This window comes from Hylobates moloch, unplaced genomic scaffold (genome assembly GCF_009828535.3).
Source record: "Hylobates moloch isolate HMO894 unplaced genomic scaffold, HMol_V3 SCAFFOLD_6, whole genome shotgun sequence".
NCBI classification, from domain to species: domain Eukaryota; kingdom Metazoa; phylum Chordata; class Mammalia; order Primates; family Hylobatidae; genus Hylobates; species Hylobates moloch.
Genome location: NW_026652281.1, coordinates 127,620,922 through 127,639,157, shown reverse-complemented (window position 1 = coordinate 127,639,157; position 18,236 = coordinate 127,620,922). Strand labels below are relative to the sequence as shown.

Here is an 18,236-nt window from a genome sequence, read left to right as displayed (position 1 = left end):
GAGTTTGTCACCCTCCAGTTCTGTTAATGTGAAATTCTTAAAGAACGAAGAAATCTTGTTCCTATCTACCTCTGCTCACTCATGCACCCTCCCCTACCTCCTCCTCAGCGAGTTCATTCACTTTCTGTGGTATAAGTCTATGGTTTACATGCTATAATGAGAGAGCCCAGAAGAGAAGGAGGCTATAGAGTTTGGCGATTAAGAGTGTATGTTTCAGGGTCACAGAGACCAGAGTTCAGGCCCTGGAATTGCCATTACCTAACTGAATATGTTAAGGAAAGTCACTTGACTTCTCTGAACCTTGAGTTTCTGTCTATAAAATGGGAGTGCCCATTTGTGCCTTGCAGGGTTGTATGGATGACAACTGCTTAGCAATCATGTCACTGCTTCTCCCTGCTGCACCTCTGGCAGACATGGCTAATTGATCACTGTCCTCTTTGTACCCGTTTTGCTTGGCATTACTCAAACTAGCAGAGCAACTGATCTGGGCTTCTCTGACTGGACTTGGATACTCCCAGGATAATGCAGGGAGAGCTCACTGAGGCTATGGTTCAGGATACATAGGAGAACTCCAGGCCTCTCCTCCACCTCTTTCCCCTCCATACTGACAGGCAATTTGTGTTCACCCCAACTTCACTCCTACTTCCTGGGAAAGAGGGAGCAAATTATCCGGGAGTGGGGCCAGGGGGAGGCAGTCCTCAGAATTCTGTGGCTGAGACAGCAGGCAGTTGGGGAAGCTGGGTCAAGAGCAGAGAGACCTGCCTGTTTTCTGGGGGCCGATGATGAGGAGCTTTGGGAAGCGGTCACACGTCTTCTCCTTGGACCAGATGTCTTTGTGACGTTTGTCCTCGCAGGGGTCCTGAAACAACAGTGGAAGGGACGTGTGGGGTGCCCCAGAACCCAGTCAGCAGACTCCCACTGCACATGGATGTGTGGCCCTTACAGCCCAACAGGCATAATACCTACATGCTACATTTATCCTTGTCACATCCCCACCCCCAGACACTGAGCCACTGACAGACAGGCTCCACTTCTGGTCAGTTTCATGTCCCCCAAAGAGCTGGCAAAATGCCCCTTAGCACGTAACTGGAACTCATAAGCACTTGTTGAATTTAACTGGACAAGCTGCATCTGAACCAGGGGGTCAAGAAATGTTGCCTATAAAGTTTAATTAATCTTTTGGTAAGTGTTTAGTAAATATTTTAGGTTTGGGGTATGGAAGTTTCCATTGCAACTACTTGACTCTGCTGTCATAGCATGAAGGCAGCTATAGACAGTACATACAAGAATGAGCATGGCTGTCTGCCAATAAAACTTTCTTTACAAAAACAGGTCTCAGGCTGGATTTGGCCCATGAGTCATGGTTTGTGGACTCCTGGTCTGAACTATGAGACTGTCACCAATTCCAGCTTCTGCTTCCACTTTTTAAAAGCCCGTAGGAGCAGACTTTCCCAAAAACTGGCCCCCAAACCCTCCCATCAATCCCTTTTCCCACTCAGGGCCTGCTGGAGTTAGAAGAGATACAAGAGATTATCTAAGAGTCTGACCAAGACAGGGCAGTCACTTTCTATACTTCGTCTGCACTGTGTTCACTTGGAGTTGTTTTTTGTTTTTGAAACAGGGTCTCACTCTGTTGCCCAGGCTGGAGTGCAGTGGTGTGATCACAGCTCACTGCAGCCTCAACCTCTAGGCTCAATTGATCCTCCCACCTTTGCCTCCTGAGTAGCTGGGACTACAGACGCGCACCCTCATGCCCAGCTAATTTTTGTATTTTTTGTAGAGATAGGGTTTCGCCATATTGCCCAGGCTGATCTTGAACTCCTGGGTTCAAGCAATCCACCAACCTTGGCCTCCTAAAGTAGTGGGATTATAGGGGTGAGCCACTGCACCCAGCCCACTCGTTTTTTTAACACTGTTTTTTCCAAGGCTATGTATGACTGCGTGTATGTAGGTCTGCGTGGGGAGGTATGTACATGTATGAGCATGCATGTATGCAAAGGAGTGAATGCACCCATGCTGGTAAGTAGATGGGGACCTGAGTTTACATTCAAGCGAGACTGTGAGGGCATGATGGCTGAGCCTTGAGTCCATATCTGGAGTGTATGCCTGTGAGTGGTGGCGTTCCATCCCTGCAGCAAGGTACCCAGGCTGCCCAGCCTCCCACCTGCCAGAGCGGGTCCTTCTCCTCGGAGAAGATCTGGAAGTACTTCTGCGCCAACTGCACAGGGGGCAATGTCTGCAGCCGGAGGTTGGTCCAGGAGTGCAGGAAGCGCACCAGGTGCTTGAAGGTGTACAGGCCCAGGCGGTCATTCCCATAGTTGGACAGGTGCGTCATGAAGATGCTAATCTGCTCCAGGGGAGGGGAGGAGAGAGGCAGGGCCCATCAGTGTCTGAGCCACCCTCACCGCCAACTCTGACCCTTCTGACCCTGCCTCGGCTTGCAAGGCTCCTGATGACCAGTGAAGTTATGCTGGGGCTGTCAACAAACTCGCTGCGAGTACTTGGATGAGGCAACAGATGAACCAGGCCTGACTGACCCCAAATATTACAATCCTGAAATGGAAAGCAGACCCAACGTGGGAGCTATTTGGGTTTTGTTTTGTAAATGTTAGGGGTGGGGTGCATGGAAGATAAAGAGTACCCAGCCCACAGAGCTGAATAACAACCACCACTTGAAGTTTATTTAATATTATTAAAGTAGAGGTAATTGTTTGCATTTTACAAATAAGGAAAGCGAGACCTAGAAAACTCAAATGCTGTTTATATATGTGTTTATCTGTGTATGTGCGTATACACACATGAGCAAAGACTGAAAGGGAACATGCATAAAAATGCCAACACTTTTGTATTAAAGTACATGATTAGGAAAGGGAAAAAAAAAAAGCACGCTCAGATTCTTTAGCCAAGGTCACACAGCCGAGGCAGGACAGGGCCAGTGCTGGAGAGGGGGTCTCCCAACTGCCAGGCACTCACTCATGCCTCTCCGCCCTTTCCTGGCTCCAGGAAGCCTGTGTCAGCTGCAGACGGGCTGTGCAGCAGCCCCTTCTCACCAGCAGCCATGGGCTGTGGAGCACTCACAGGATTGAGGAGCACGGTAAGGAAGAGCTCGCCCCCGTTGATGATCTTGTCCAGCTCGCTGGAGCCGCCAGGGTACTCGTTGTAGAAGATGGTGTGTGTGAAGAGGCCGCAGGTCTGCCGTGGGAGAACCTGCGGAGGGGGTGGGGGAGAGGAGCTATGGTGCCTTCTGGAATGAGGGTGGTGGGAGGACTCTTCCTCAGAGGAAGAAGGCCTAGCTGCTCCTCAGAAAGGCAGTCTCCATGTGGTCACACAGCCCCTACCCTTGGGTGCAGCCTACAGCACAGCGTTCCCCCCGGTGAACTACAGGCCCTTGCCATTTTACAAACTTCACTGCTATTCTCTGCACAAAATGAGCAGGCCTCAAAGTAACAGAGTGGGAATGTTTCTGGAAACTTGGGACTGCTGCAGCCACGGCCCCTGCCTGGCCCTCTCTGAAGCAGCAATCCCAGACATGTTCTGCAAGCCCCCTTGCAACATTAGAACCTCACCTGGTGACACTTGTTGTCACACACTGGCTTAGCCATTTGTCGTCTGTCTCCCCTCATGAAACTGTGAGCTCCAAGGGAGCAGGGAATGGGCCTGCCTTGTCACCACCTCATCCCTGGAGTTCAGGTTGAGGACCTAAAGGAGTGCCTGGAGTTCAGCACAAGGGCCTGATGCTGAGTCAGTGGGTGGATGGGTGGATGGACTGATGGACAAATGTACAAACCTTGCCTACCCACTGCTGCCCCAGCTCAACTGATGACAACTCATCCTTCCAGCACCTCAGGCTAAAAACCCTGCAGTCGTCTTGGACTCCTCTCTTCCTCCCGCACCCTACATCCAACTCATCTAACCACGGGCCTAACTATTCTAAGCCCAGAGTATGGCCACGTTCCAACATTGGGCCCTGGTCCAAGCTGCTGCCACCTCTGGTCTGGAAGACTGCAGTGCCTCTTAACTGGTCTTCCTGCTGCTACTTTTGTCCCCTACAGTCTCTGCTCCTCACAACAGCCAGAATGATAGAAATCCCTTTCAAAGATGAGTCAGATCATGCTCCATTCAAAACCTTCCCATCTCAGCCTAAAAGCCCATGGCCATCCAACGGCTGGCCTTACATGGCCCTATCGATCTGGTCCCTCTCCCACCCCGACCTCATCTACCACCATCCCTCACTCCCCTCCAGCCATCCTGGCCTCCTACTTGGCCCTCAAACACAGCCAGCACAGCCCGCTTCAGGGCCTTTGCACTTGCTGTTCTCTGCCTTGAGTGCTCTTCCTCATGTGGCAGGGTGGCTTATCCAGGAAGGCCCACCTAGCCACTTTATTTAAACCAGCTTCTCCTCTTGCCAGCCTTCCTTCCTTCCATTCCCTGCTTAACTTTGTCCGTGGCACTCATCACCATCTGACCACTGTATACTTTACACATGTATCGGGGAAACCAACCCCCAATACTCAACGTGGGTCCTTTTCTATTTTCCCTAAGTGTCTGCTGGTCTGAGAAATAAAGGGAAAGAGTACAGAAGAGATTTTAAAGCTGGGTGTCCAGGGGAGACATCACATGTCAGCAGGTCCTGTGATGCCCCCCAAGCTGCAAAACCAGCAAGTTTTTATTAGTGATTTTCAAAAGGGGAGGGAGTGTACGAATAGGGTGTGGGTCACAGAGATCACATGCTTCACAAGGTAATAAAATATCACAAGGCAAATGGAGGCAGGGCGAGATCACAGGACCGGGGTGAAATTAAAATTGCTAATGAAGTTTTGGGCACACATTGTCATTGATAACATCTTATCAGCAGACAGTGTTTGAGAGCAGACAACCAGTCTGACCAAAATTTATTAGGTGGGAATTTCCTCGTCCTAATAAGCCTGGGAGCACTATGGGAGACCGGGGCTTATTTCATCCCTTATCTACAACCATAAAAGACAGACGTTCCCAAAGCAGCCATTTCCAAGACCTCCCCTTGGGAATGCATTCTCTTCTCAGGGATGTTCCTTGCTGAGAAAAAGAATTCAGCGATATTTCTCCTATTTGCTTTTGAAAGAAGAGAAATATGGCTCTGTTCTGCCTGGCCCACAGGCAGCCAGACTTTAAGGTTATCTCCTTTGTTCCCTGAACATCGCTGTTATCCTGTTCTTTTTTCAAGGTGCCCAGATTTCATATTGTTTAAACAATTTGTGCAGTTAACACAATCATCACAGGGTCCTGAGACGACATTCATCCTCAGCTTACGAAGATGATGGGATTAACAGATTAAAGTAAAGACAGGCATAGGAAATCACAAGAGTATTGACTGGGGAAGTGATAAATGTCCATGAAATCTTGACAATTTATATTCTTCTGCCATGGCTTCAGCCGGTCCCAACGTTCAGGGTCCCTGACTTCCCGCCACTAGAATGTCAGGTCTACAAGGGCAGGAACTTTCCTCCATTTTGTGCATTTCTGTGTCTCCAGTGCCAAGGAAAGGGATAGATGCGAGGCCAGGCACGGTGGCTCACGCCTGTAATTCCTGGCACTTTGGGAGGCCAAGGTGGGCAGATCCCCTGAGGTTGGGAGTTCGAGACCAGCCTGACCAACATGGAGAAACCCTGTCTCAACTAAAAATACAAAATTAGCCAGGCATGGTGGTGCATGCCTGTCTTCCCAGCTACTCGGGAGGCTGAAGCAGGAGAATTGCTTGAACCCAGGAGGCAGAGGTTGCAGTGAGCTGAGATTGTGCCATTGCACTCCAGCCTAGACAAGAGTGAAACTCTGTCTCAAAAAAAAAAAAAGAAAAGAAAAAAGAAAGAAAGAAAAAAAAAGGGATAGATGCATGGTAGAAGCCCCAGGGAAAAAAAAAAATTTTTTTTTTTTTTTTTGAGACAGTGTCTCACTTTGTCACCTAGGCTGGAGTGCAGTGGCGCAATCTTCGCTCACTGCAGCCTTGATCTCCCAGGTTCAAGTGATCCTCCTGCCTCAGCCCTGCAAGTAGCTGGGACTACAGGCACGCACCACCACACCTGGCTAATCACCAGGCATATTTTTTTTTAGTACTTTTTTAGTAGAGATGGGGTTTCACTACATTGCCCAGGCTGGTGTGAAACTCCTAGGCTCAAGCAATCTGCCTGCCTTGGCCTCCCAAAGTGCTAGGATTACAGATGTGAGCCATCAGGCCCAGCCAAGAAAAAAATTTTTAATCAGTAAAAAGACTCTAACAGAGCCCTGTCCCACGTCCTCATCAGAAACCTCTTTCAAGAATGCTCACTATTCCTTGATCCTCTGTCACAAAAGCTAAGAAAGAGCTCATGAAAGGGGTCAGAGTGGCAGCTCACCTTCCCTGGGACAGAGAGCCTCGGGTGCCAGAGGAGGCAGCAGAAGCTGATCTGCAACCCCTAAGCCAGCAAACCAGAGCCATGCTTCCCAGGACAGCGTGTGCACACACACAACAGACTGTGCTCTCCATTCTGCCACCTCCTGGGCTTCCAGGGGCCCACTCACCATGATGCCATTGTGGATGAAGCCACGGCGGTAGCGGGCTGGCTTCAGGTGGGGGTACTCCTCCGTGCTGGTCACGCGGATGCTCCACACCTGCTTCCAAGCCTCGTACAGCTGCACATGCACGGGGTACACGCCCGAGTGGTGGGGCGCCACTGCATACCCCATGTCTGTGGGAATGCCATGCTCCTGGGGAGAGGATGACCAGGCCAGGGTGAGCATAGGGGTCCTTCCCCTTTGGGCCTTATTCCCCCTTTGTAGAATGGGAGAGAGAAATCAGAGGCTAGGTTGGCATGGCTGCTGGTCTGAGCCTTCATGGTAAGGTGGGAAGCTGAGGCCTGGGAGGGCAAGGAATGTGCCCAGAATCTCAGTGTGGGCAACTGTCAGAGCTGGGATTAGAACCCAGGTCTCCTGACTCGGTCCGGTGCACATGCCTCTAGCACAAAGGACTCAAGTACCCTGTAGTGAGGGACAAGGATGAGGGCCTTTCCTGCCTTCTCTTCATTCTACCTAGCATCTAGGGCTCGTTCCCTCCTCATTGAGCATCTCTTCCAGCTTTCCAGAGCCTCCCCTTCTAGTAAGAGCTTGGGTGCAGGAAACAAATGGCCTGAGTTTAAGTCCCAGCTGGACCTCTTAGTAGCTGGTGTGACCTCCCTGAGCCTTGGTTTCTTGTCTGTAAAGGGGTTATTCTCTTGAGGCTTCAAGGAGACAGTGGCTATAAAGGCAGCTCTCCCTGGGCCCTGGCCCAGAGGTGTTAGTAAAAATCCGTCAGAGCAGACTGCAAAAGCAGCAAGAGGCCAGCAGTCTGGACCTCTAGCCCAGCCCTTAGCCCGCCCCACTCTGCCCTGCAGGGAATCTTACTCACGACAGCGAACTTCTTGTTCAAGGCCATCTGCTCGGCCAACACGGACTGGTTGTGGAAAAGGTGGGGCTGCATGTGGCTCCACATGTGGGGGAACCACCAGAACTCCTTCACATACGACAGCAGCAGATCATCCCCAGCGTCCTCAGCATCAGTACCTGCAGCAGCACAGGCAGCTCAGACCCGCCCACTGGGCCTCTGCCTGGGGATGGGAGAGCAGGGCCACAGCCTACCCAGGAGCTGACTGAAAGAGTTATCTGGGCTACAGCACAGGAGCAGACAGAGCCCCAGCCCAGAGCCCTGAATTCTAGTCTAGAGTGTGCCCTTGACTCAGTGGGGCACCTTGGCCAAGACGACCTGCTCTCTAGATCCTTGGGCCCATCTGCACAATTCAGGGTCTGGAGTCAATGATCTCAAGGGTTTCTTCTACCTCTGACATACCTGCTCTGATTCTATTCCAATGATCCAAATCAGGTCACTTGTCTTTTATCTAATGATCTATGGAAGCTCTTTGTATATATACAGGATGTTTGACCCTCTATCTCAGACATATTACTATAACCACCTCTGATATACTAAGGGTTATGAATATAAAAAACAACCAGGTGCAGTGGCTCACACTTGAAACCCTAGCACTTTGGAAGGCCAAAGTGGGAGGATCGTTTGAGCCGAGAGGTTTGAGACCAGCCTAGGCAACATAGTGCGAGGCCCCATCTCTACAAAAATTTTTAAAATATTAATAGCCAGGCATAGTGGCATGCACCTGTAGTACCGGCTACTTGGGAGGCTAAGGCAGGAGGGTTGTTTGATCCCAGGAGTTCAAGGCTGCTGTGAGCTGTGATCGCACCACTGTACTCCTGCCTGGGTGACAGAGAGAGGTCCTGTCTCTAAAAATAAATAATTTTTTTTCTTTTTGTTTTGAGATGGAGTCTTACTCTGTCACCCAGGCAGGAGTACAGTGGTGCGATCACAGCTCACTGCAGCCTTGAATTCCTGGGATCAAGCAATCCTCCTGCCTTAGCCTCCCAAGTAGCTGATACTACAGGAGCATGCCACCACGCCAGGCTAATTTTTGTATTTTTTTGTAGAGATGGGGTTTTGCCATGTTGACCAAGGTAGTCCCGAACTCCTGACCTCAAATAATATGCCCACCTCAGCCTCCCAAAGTGCTGGGATTACAGACGTGAGCCACAGCACCCGGCCAAAAATAAATAAAAAATTTTAAAAAGAATATAAAAAATACAGACAGACAACCCAGGATCACTCCTATTTGGCTTTGGGGCTATGTTGCATATACTCCTCCATCTACTGAATTATTGACTAAATGGTTTTCTTAGAATTCAAGAGACGCTGTCTCAATGAGGCCTGGGCAGAAGGCAGTGAGGGGGAATGGTCACTGCAGATGACCAGCTCAGGGGTTGTTCCTTCCTGCCCAGTCCCTGAAGGACAGCAGATGAGGAGAGGACAGCAAGTGAGAGAGCCGCAAAGAGGAAGGAAAGTGTGCACCAAGCAACCTATAGCCCTCACCCCTCAACCCTTAGGACTCTAAAATAAACCCAGGACACTGGTCATCCGAGGTGGGTACAATTACAGGGCATCTTCACTTTCTATGCTACATGTTTCTGTAATGTTCTTAAAATTCAGCCAGCTTCTTTTATAAGCAGAAATAATACACATAATTGTAAAAGATAGGAGGGAGAGGCAAGAGGGAGAAGATGCCCCACCCAGGCCAGCACAGCCCGAAACGACAGGGAGGGACAAGCGGCTGCTGTTGCTGCTGCTGCTGTCCCCAGATGGCCTCTGCCTGGGCTGTGACTGCTCTTGTAGGCTGTTGGCTCCACGGGGGCAAAAGGGTCACCTCTGCCCCTAATGTGGGCCAGTAAGCCCACCTGCTGCCCTCGTGGATGGGTGCTTTGAGGGTTTGGGTGCTGAGGAGTCCTGGTAGTTGCTAGTGAGGGCAGGGGCAGGCCCACTTACCTGTGTGGAAGAATTTCCCTGAGTAGCCCAGGTTGAAGGTGAAGTTCGGGATGTGTGCGCGTAGTTCATTCTGTGTGTCAAACAGGGCCTAGGACAGGCAGCGGAGAAACGAAGGAGTGAGGGAAAGCCAGGAGCTCCCTGCTCCTCCCACTGAGGGCAGTGAAAACACGTGGAAACCTCTTGTTCAAAAATGATAAAGAATGTCAAGGACGGCGTGGCGGCTCATGCCTGTAACCCCAGCAGTTTGGGAAGCTGAGGCGGGTGGATCACTTGAGGTCAGGAGTTCAAGACCAGCCTGGCCAACATGGCAAAACCCAGTCTCTACTGGAAATACAAAAATTAGCCAGGCATGGTGGCACAAGCCTGTAATCCCAGCTACTTGGGAAGCTGAGGCAGGAGAATCGCTTGAACCTGGGAGGCGGAGGTTGTAGTGAGCCGAGATCGCACCACTGCACTCCAGCCTGGGTGACACAGCGAGATTCCGTCTCAAAAAAAACAACGTCAAGAAGGCAACAGCAGGCATTAAACCATGTAATGGGCTCCCTCTGAGCATGGGGCTCTGTGTGGCTGCACAGATCACATACTCTTGAAGCCAGCCCTGTGCTGCCGTCCCCCAGGCCTCTGGCAAGCGAAAATCTAGAATCCCACCCAGCTCTGCTATGTGTCCTTGAAAAGGCTTCACATTCCTCTAGGCCTTGGTTTTGTCAAATGTAAAACAGGGATGATAATATCTCCCTCATAAGGCTCTTGCAAGAATCAAGTAAGATAACCGCATGTATGCCAGCTATTCGGGAGGCTAAGGCAGGAGGATTGCTTGAGCCCAAGAGTTAGAATCCAACATGGGTCCAACTGTAAGACCCTGCTCTAAAAAGATTAAACAATTATAAAAAAGATATTGTAAGTAAAACTGCCTGACATCTGGTAAGTGATGAAAAATGGTGGCCAATGCTATGTCTGTGGTCACTGCCGCTGTGAGCCTGTGTCTTCATCTATCAAATGTGGAGGATTTCTCTTTGCTGATGGAATGCAACGCTGATATTAAAGGGCCATAACCTTTCCAAGGATGGGATACTGTGCGCCCACCAGTGCAGTCTTCCCATGCACTGCGTACCCAGTGCTTTTCAAGTCAATGAAGGGACACTGACTTATGAAACAAATATACAGGTGTACTCTGGGGTTAGGACACATGAGCCACAAAGTGGCTCAGAAACCTGTAAGAGCCACTGGGCGCGGTGGCTCATGCCTGTAATCCCAGCACTCTGGGAGGCTGAGGCGGGCAGATCATCTGAGGTCAGGAGTTCAAAACCAGCCTGACCAACATGGTGAAACCCCGTCTCTACTAAAAATACAAAATTAGCCAGGTGTGGTGGCAGGAGCCTGTAATCCCAGCTGTTCGGGAAGCTGAGGCAGAAGAATTGCTTGAACCCAGGAGGCGGAGGTTGCAGTGAGCGAAGATCGTGCCATTGCACTCCAGCCTGGGCAACAAGAAGAAAACTCCGTCTCAAAAAAAAAAAAGAAAGAAAGAAAAGAAAAAGAAAAAACAAATCCATAAGAGCCAGCTATCAGAGCACTTTACAAACTAAAAGTCCTGGCCCTCCCCAGGCAATGTAGTCACCACCAGCATCTTACCAGGGCCATGCACTGCCTGGTGGACATGCATGCTCCAGCTGTGTGGCCTTGGGCAAGTTACCTCAACTCCCTGAGCCTCAGTGCCCACCTCTGTAAAATGGGACTCAGAACAACACCCACCTCACGGGGCTGCTGTAAGGACCCAATGAAGCAACAGCCAGAAAGGGCTAAGCACAAGGACTCACCAAGCCCTGAATAGGCAGCTGCTATTGGTATTATTTAAATTGTGCTGTACAGCCAGTACTGTACAAGCTAATGAGGCGACATTCATGTCTCTGAAAGAAGGGCTCTGTTGTAGGCTGTGCTTGGGATTAAAGAAAAAAAAAAAAACCTCTGCCCTTTCTGACTCACAAAAATGTTTAAGGCAAGTAGGATTGTGGCTGGAGAAGCACTTTGCAATCTGAATTGAGCTGAGTGTGTAAAAGTGGGTGCCTCTATTTGCATTTTGGGTTTGTATCCTATTTTTCTATTTCTATTGTTCTACAGAAATGGCCTCAAACTGCTATCATTCCTCTCACTTTAAAAATAGAAAAAATAGGGCCAGGTACGGTGGCTCATGCTTATAAACCCAGCACTTTGGGAGGCTGAGGTGGGTACAGCACTTGACTCCGGGAGTTTCAGATCGGCCTGGGCAACATGGCGAAACCTGGGCTCTACAAAAAACTAGCTGGGTATGGTGGCATATGCCTGTGATCCCAGCTACTCAGGAGGCTGAGGTGGGAGGATTGCTTGGCTTAGGATCACTTAAGTGAGCTGTGACCCCGCCACTGCACTCCAGCCTGTGTGGCAGACTAAGACTCTATCTCAAAAAAAAAAAAAAATTAAAATACGGAAAATTAATAAGAGAGAGAAATTCAGGGCTTATAGGAACACAGTGAGCCCAGGAACCTGATCTCTTCAGCCTCAACCTGACCCTGGACCACAGTCTCTCCAGAACTCACTGGACAGACAGCAAGAACCTAGGTTCCTGCAGGAGAAAATGAGCTTGGGCCACTGGAAGAACACCTCAAGTAGAACACACAGCAATCTACCTTGCCAGAGGCAGGTGGTGGCACTGCATGAAGACTTAGACTGGAAGGCTAAAACGTTCTTTAAACAGGAAAGCCTTTAAGAGAATGGAATTTCAGGAGGAAACACAATGCGTAAAAGCTGCACAAAGCAGCACCGCTGGAGCAACTGAGGTGGAGCCTGGAGGGCTGAGCCTGGCACCAAAACATCCCCCTCACCCCCACCCCAGCTATCCAGGCACCTATGGGAGACCCCTGGGGCACCAGGAAATAGCCTGAAAACTTCCCATCCACCCCATCTCATCATTTTATAGCTGAGGCTTAGGCATGGGACTCGACTCAAATTAGGTCTTAAGTCCTCAGACAGTGCCTGCTCCCGAATGTCATCCATTCTGCCCTTCTCTAGAGGTGTAAGGAAGAGCAAAGTTCACTCCTGACCAAGGCAGAGCGATGAACGCCACCAGGACCTTCCTTCCAGGCCCCAGGGCCAACCCCTACCAGAGATTTCAGAATTCCTCTTACAAGTCTCTTTTTAAAGCCTCCTGCTAACATCAAAGACAAGCCTGGGTTTGGTGCTAATATGTTTCTAACACTTGCTAATCTCCTATAAGAGAGGACAGGCTGTCAGCAGACAGCAGAATGTCTCTAGAATTTAATCCCCCTGTTTTGTTTTCATTGGATTTATTGTTATGGTTGCCCTCTATTTATGGCAACTGATCCGGATTTCCTATTTACACCAGGACGCCATCTCCTTTGCGAATAAGTTTAAGTAAAACAGTGAGTAGATGAAAACTGTATTTTAAAGATTGTTTAATGGTCTTAATTTGTAGGCTGTTTGTCACAATGACAGTTCACGTGTGTGTAAAATCTTGTGGTCCTGCAAAGTACTTTTACACAGTTTTGTTTAGTAAACACTTTTTTTTTGAGACAGGGTCTTGCTCTGTGGCCCAGGCTGGAATGCCATGCACAATCATGGCTCACTGCAGCCTCAACCTCTCAAGCTCAAGCAATCCTCTTGCCTCAGCCTCCCAGATAGCTAGGACTACAGGACGACTACCACCACACCCAGCTAATGTTTTATTTTTTGTACAGACAATGTCTCCCTATGTTGCTCAAGCTGGTCTCAAACTCCTGGGCTCAAGCAATCCTCCTCCCTTGGCTTCTCAAAGTGCTGGGATTACAAGCACAAGCCACCACACCCGGCCAGCAAACCTTTTTTGAATTAAACACATGCATTCCACTGTCTACTTACACCTCAGTTAAAATCTGCCTCATGCATGATTCAAGCTTTCATCCTTATTTTAAGAGTTTTGTAGGCGCTCTGACATTAACATAAACATTTTTAAGAGTTAAAAATCATATTTAAATTAAAGGCGGACAAACAGCATTGTACAGCTCCCATCTTTGTCCGGATGTCTTCTTCCATACATATTATACAAACTTAAACTCCACATTCCAGATGCAAAATTCCTCTATATTCAATACTTCAATACAATAAAGTTTTTTTTTAATTTTTTTGAGACAGAGTGTTGCTCTGTCACCCAGGCTGGAGTGCAGTGGCACAATCTTGGCTCACTGCAACCTCCACCTCCTAGGTTCAAGCGATTCTCCTGCCTCAGCCTCCTGTGTAGCCAGGATAACAGGCATACACCACCACACTTGGCTAATTTTTTTTTGTATTTTTAGTAGAGATGGGGTTTCGCCACGTTGGCCAGGCTGGTCTTAAACTCCTGACCTCAAGTGATCTGCCCACCTCGGCCTCCCAAAGTGCTGGGATTACAGGTGTGAGCCACTACACCTGGCCAATGCTTCAATCAAGTTTTAAATGATACTTGCTTCTAATAAGACAATTAATAAAAACCAACTAGTAGGATAGGAAGCAGAGTGAGACTGTCTTTTAAGTAACTCCCAGCACAGGGGAGATGCAGACAGGGCACACCCACAATGGAGCACCTGAAGGCTGAAGCTTGCCAGGCCCCGTCTGCCTTGCCCGGTCTGGCACCCCCAGCCATACCTTCACATCCTCCACCTTCATGCGTGTGCCCTCCTTGCCCACGAAGATGTCATCGATGTCCACCAGGATGTAGCGGTCCAATGGCAGGGAGAGGCGCTTCCCCGTGAGGAAGGCCACGGCGTCCACGAAGACAAGCTTGTGAAGCCAGAAGTTCAGGTTGTTGCCAAACAGCACGCGCTGGATGCCGTCGTGCAGGCCCAGGTCCTGGACTACAGTGGCGTGCAGGGCGGCGTGCAGGCCAGCATCTGCGCCCAGGTGCGGGATGGACTCAGACGAGCGCGTCTTGGCCAGCAGCACTGGCTCATAGGTGGAGTGATTTGACTGGAACACCGTCCAGTCCTCGCCGGGGAGCACACCCTTCTCCACCTCGCTAGGTCGCGTCACGTAGAGCAGCGGGGACTTGGGGTTGATGCTGCAGTCCTTCAGGCCCAGGTTTGAGTGCAGGAACAGGGGGAAGCCCTTGAGCTGCGCGCTCAGCAGGCTGTTCTCATTGGCCTGCAGTCAATGGGGGGCAGGAAGGGGAACAGAACTGTCACATCCAGAACCCCAAAGGACACAGTCTCTCACAATGTGGACCATAACAGTGGTATCAATATTCACCAACATTCATGGAGGGCTCACCACCCTGGCCCTGCGCTCCACCCTGCACAATAATATACTCACAAACACACATGACTCACTTACCAAAGCCAGGCACTAGGTGCTGTGCACTTTGCAGACAGGAATGCCGTTAACCCTCCAATGACTCCATGATGGAGACACTGCTCTCATACCCATTTTACACATAGGAGACAGAGGCCTAGAGAGACTAAACCACACAGAAGAAAATCTAGCAGTTGAGAATATGAATCCTGCAGACTGCCTGACTTTGGGCAAGTTATATCACCTCTCTGTGCCTCAGTTTCTGCTGTAAAATGTGGCTAAGAACAGAAAATAACTCCAGGAGTGGTAGAGGATGATCAGTATCAATACCGGCAACGTGCTCAGAATATGGCCTGTGGCATGATGAGAAACTGCTCATTCAGTCCTCACAGTAGCCTGTGTATCCCACTTCACAGGTGTGGAAACCGAGGCTCGGAAGGGCATGCTGCCCTCCGTAGCACAGTGGTTGGGAGGAGCTATGAATCACTGCCAAGAGGTCGAGCTCTAGCACCCAGACACCTAACCATTAGGCGTGGTTGCCTGGGGTTTCCAAACTGGCTCTAGCCAAGCAACCTTTTCTTCAGGAGACATCTTACATGGATGCCAATGCAGACGGTCAAAGAGGAGGTTTCTGCTGGGGGTGCCCCATACGCCCCTAGCACTCCAGAGGCCACTCCCTCACTATGGTGCCTGCCCGGTCATTGCCATCAGTGGTGAAGTCTCTGCCTCCCTTCTCTCAAGGCATGTGGCTGCCCAGCTCCCTGGAAGTCTGAAGACAGTGTGCCCTAGTCCCCTCTTCCCTAGGCTCACAGCCCCTGTTCCTTCATGACCTTCCTCACCCTCTCAGCCACCTGCCCCTGAATATGGTACAATTTGTCCTTGTTCCTGTGCCAATTCCATTCTGTCTTCTTGACCTGACAAACTCCTGCTCATAATTCACACCCAATGCATATACCCTCTTCCCTGCACTGGCCTTCCTGAGACCATGTTAAAGCCTCAGCTGCAGCATTTCTCACCTCAGCTGCAATATTTTATTTTCAGCGTTCTATCTCCCACCAGCCTGCAACCCCTTAAGGTTAGGGGCTATGATGTTTCACCTTTGGACCCCTGGTGCCCAGCTTGATACCCAGCAGGAACACACACAATTTAATGCAGAACTGGATTTTTAAAAGGAATAAAAGAGGAACAGCCAGCTCTCCAGTACCTGGCATATGATAGATGCTCAATACAGGTTTCATCTGTTCATTCCACAACTATTTGCTGTGTCAGGCACTGTTTTAAGTGCCAGTGATACAGTGAGAAAAACAAAGACATGGCCCCTGCTCTCGTGAACCTTAAAATCAAGGAGGGAAGAGAGACATTCACTGAAATCACAGGAATAAATATAAAACTTCAGTGTGGCACATGCTGCACAGAGGAGGTTCATATTTGTGGAACACTAGATTACTGGGCACAGTTAGTGGGCTCAGAAGGTCTCCTGGAGAAAGGGACTTTTGAGCTAACATTTAAAGAACAAATAAGCACAAAGGGAAAGGTAGAGGCCAAGAATAGCAAGTGCAAAGGCCCTGAGGTAGGACAGGCCTCAGCATGACCAAGGAATAGCAAGAAGGCAGCAGAGTGACCAAGAGGGAAAGGAGGAGATGAGGCAGATAGGTCAGCTGGAACCAGGCCTGCAAGGTGCTGGAGGATTGAAGCAGCAGCAGGAAGGCCTCAAAGACTCCATCAAAGGATGACAGGTTCCAATTTGCATTTTAAAAAGATCCATGTGGCTGCTGCCTGGAGAGTGAGTGGGGCAGGGCAAAGCAAAATGAGTTTGGAGGGGGAGGTGGGGTCATGTGTGGGGCCCCCAGGAGAGCTGCTCAGGGGGCACTCACAGGGGTACGCAGGTCATGCAGAGCTGTACCTGTCCAGAAGAGTGCCTTTCACTCATCTCTAATTCCCAAAAAGGCTCTGCAGGGCCCTGGCCTCGTAAACCACATTAAGTAGCCTGCATGTGATTCTCCAAACATCAAGAGTACCTCCCCACCTTGTCCTGAGCCAGCCTCGGGTGCTGAGGCCCAGCGCACAGCCCAGTCCTCAGCTACCTCCCCAGCTCCAGGCTGCTCACGACTCCTAAGACAGCCCTGACCAAGGATGGGAACTACTTGGGCTGTGTGGGGACAAAAGCGGTAGGGGCCAGAGACATTTCAGGCCTTGTCCATCGCCTGCTGAGGCCTGGGATGCCACACTGGACCACGGGTGCTGAGGGATCCCATTTCAAAGTCCTGACCCTGAGCTGACTGCCAGGTGCTGGAGGCTCAGTCAGCTGCCCAGCCATCCAGGAAGGGAGGAAGCCAAGTCACTGATGGCCTATCCGTTGGCAATGAAATGAACCAGCCAAGAAGGGAATGGAGGGCCTCAGCACCGAGAGGCTGGCCTCAATTCACCACACGGCAGTGGAAATCCCTTTTGCTCCTCACCACTGAGTGCCCAAATCGTCCAATGGGGTCCCCCAGGCAGAGGGAGGAGAAGCCTTGATTCGGGAATGCAGAGGTGGAGGCCAAGCACAGACCTCACCATTACCTGGGGGACCTTGGGAATCCCACATCTCCTCTCTGAGCCTCAGGCTCCCTGTCAGTCGGTTTGCTCCTGTGGCTGGGTTAGAAACAACAAGCTTGACTGTCAGATCTTGGCTCTATGACTTACCACAGGTTGAGCATCTCTAATCTGAAAATCCAAAATGCTCCAAAATCCAAAACTTTTTGAGCACCAATGTGACCTCCAAAGGTCATGCTCAAAGGAAATGTTTATTGCAGCATTCTGGATTTCAGATTTTCAGATTAGGGATGCTCAGCTGGTAAGTAGAATGCAAGCATTCCAAAATCCGAGACACTTCTGGTCCCCAGCATTTCAGACAAGGGACACTCAACCTGTAGCTATGTCATTCTGGACAAGCCATTTAACTTTTTGAACCTCAGGTCCTTATCTGAAAATAAAGTGCCTACTTCACAGGATAGCTGTGAGAATTAGCCATGAAATGCCTGCAAAGCACCGAGCTCAGTGGCTGGGACACAGTAAGTGCTCAATGAAAGAGGTCAGGTACTCCTTGCCAGACCCCTGCCAGGGTGTGTTTAGCCCCAGGTCACCTGGAACTTCAAGGTTGAGGCATGACAGTGCCAGGCAGTAGGGATCCAGATGAGGATGACCCTATTCCCACCCTCCAGGATCCCACAGGGGCACACATTGGTCAGGGCCACAAGACAGACACAGTGTTACCACTGCTGTTTACTGAACCTGGAGATGACAAAGCATGATAGCTACCATCTATTGAGTGGCTCCAGTACCAGGCAAGGGGCTCAGTGCTCCCCACCCACTGTCTTGTTTTCAACACACACCAGTGAGGCAGGAGCTGTAATTAGCCCCACTTTGCAGATGAGTTGAGCATTTTACCCAAAGTCACTCTGTTTCTAAGTGACAGAGAGATCTGAATCTGTCTGGACTTTTAAGTCCCTGTTCTCACACTGCCCTGGGAATCCAGCATCAGTGGGAACTGGAAAATGAGTCTTCAGATCCCTGGAGCCCACAAACAATCCTC

The 18,236-nt window shown here is 50.1% G+C and overlaps 1 protein-coding gene across 6 annotated transcripts in view; it reads right to left on the bottom strand.

The window, feature by feature from the left end:
- Nucleotides 1-18,236, bottom strand: part of NDST1 (N-deacetylase and N-sulfotransferase 1) — a 73,233-nt gene that overhangs the window by 15,913 nt on the left and 39,084 nt on the right. For all 6 annotated transcript variants that reach the window (XM_032158365.2, XM_032158366.2, XM_058440039.1 and 3 more), the window contains 7 exons: nt 14,021-14,515; nt 9,371-9,458; nt 7,397-7,551; nt 6,535-6,720; nt 3,079-3,207; nt 2,165-2,347; nt 763-859 (listed from right to left, as the gene is read on the bottom strand). In XM_032158365.2, coding sequence (XP_032014256.1) covers nt 763-859; nt 2,165-2,347; nt 3,079-3,207; nt 6,535-6,720; nt 7,397-7,551; nt 9,371-9,458; nt 14,021-14,515 — 1,333 coding nt within the window. The remainder of the gene's footprint in view (nt 1-762; nt 860-2,164; nt 2,348-3,078; nt 3,208-6,534; nt 6,721-7,396; nt 7,552-9,370; nt 9,459-14,020; nt 14,516-18,236) is intronic.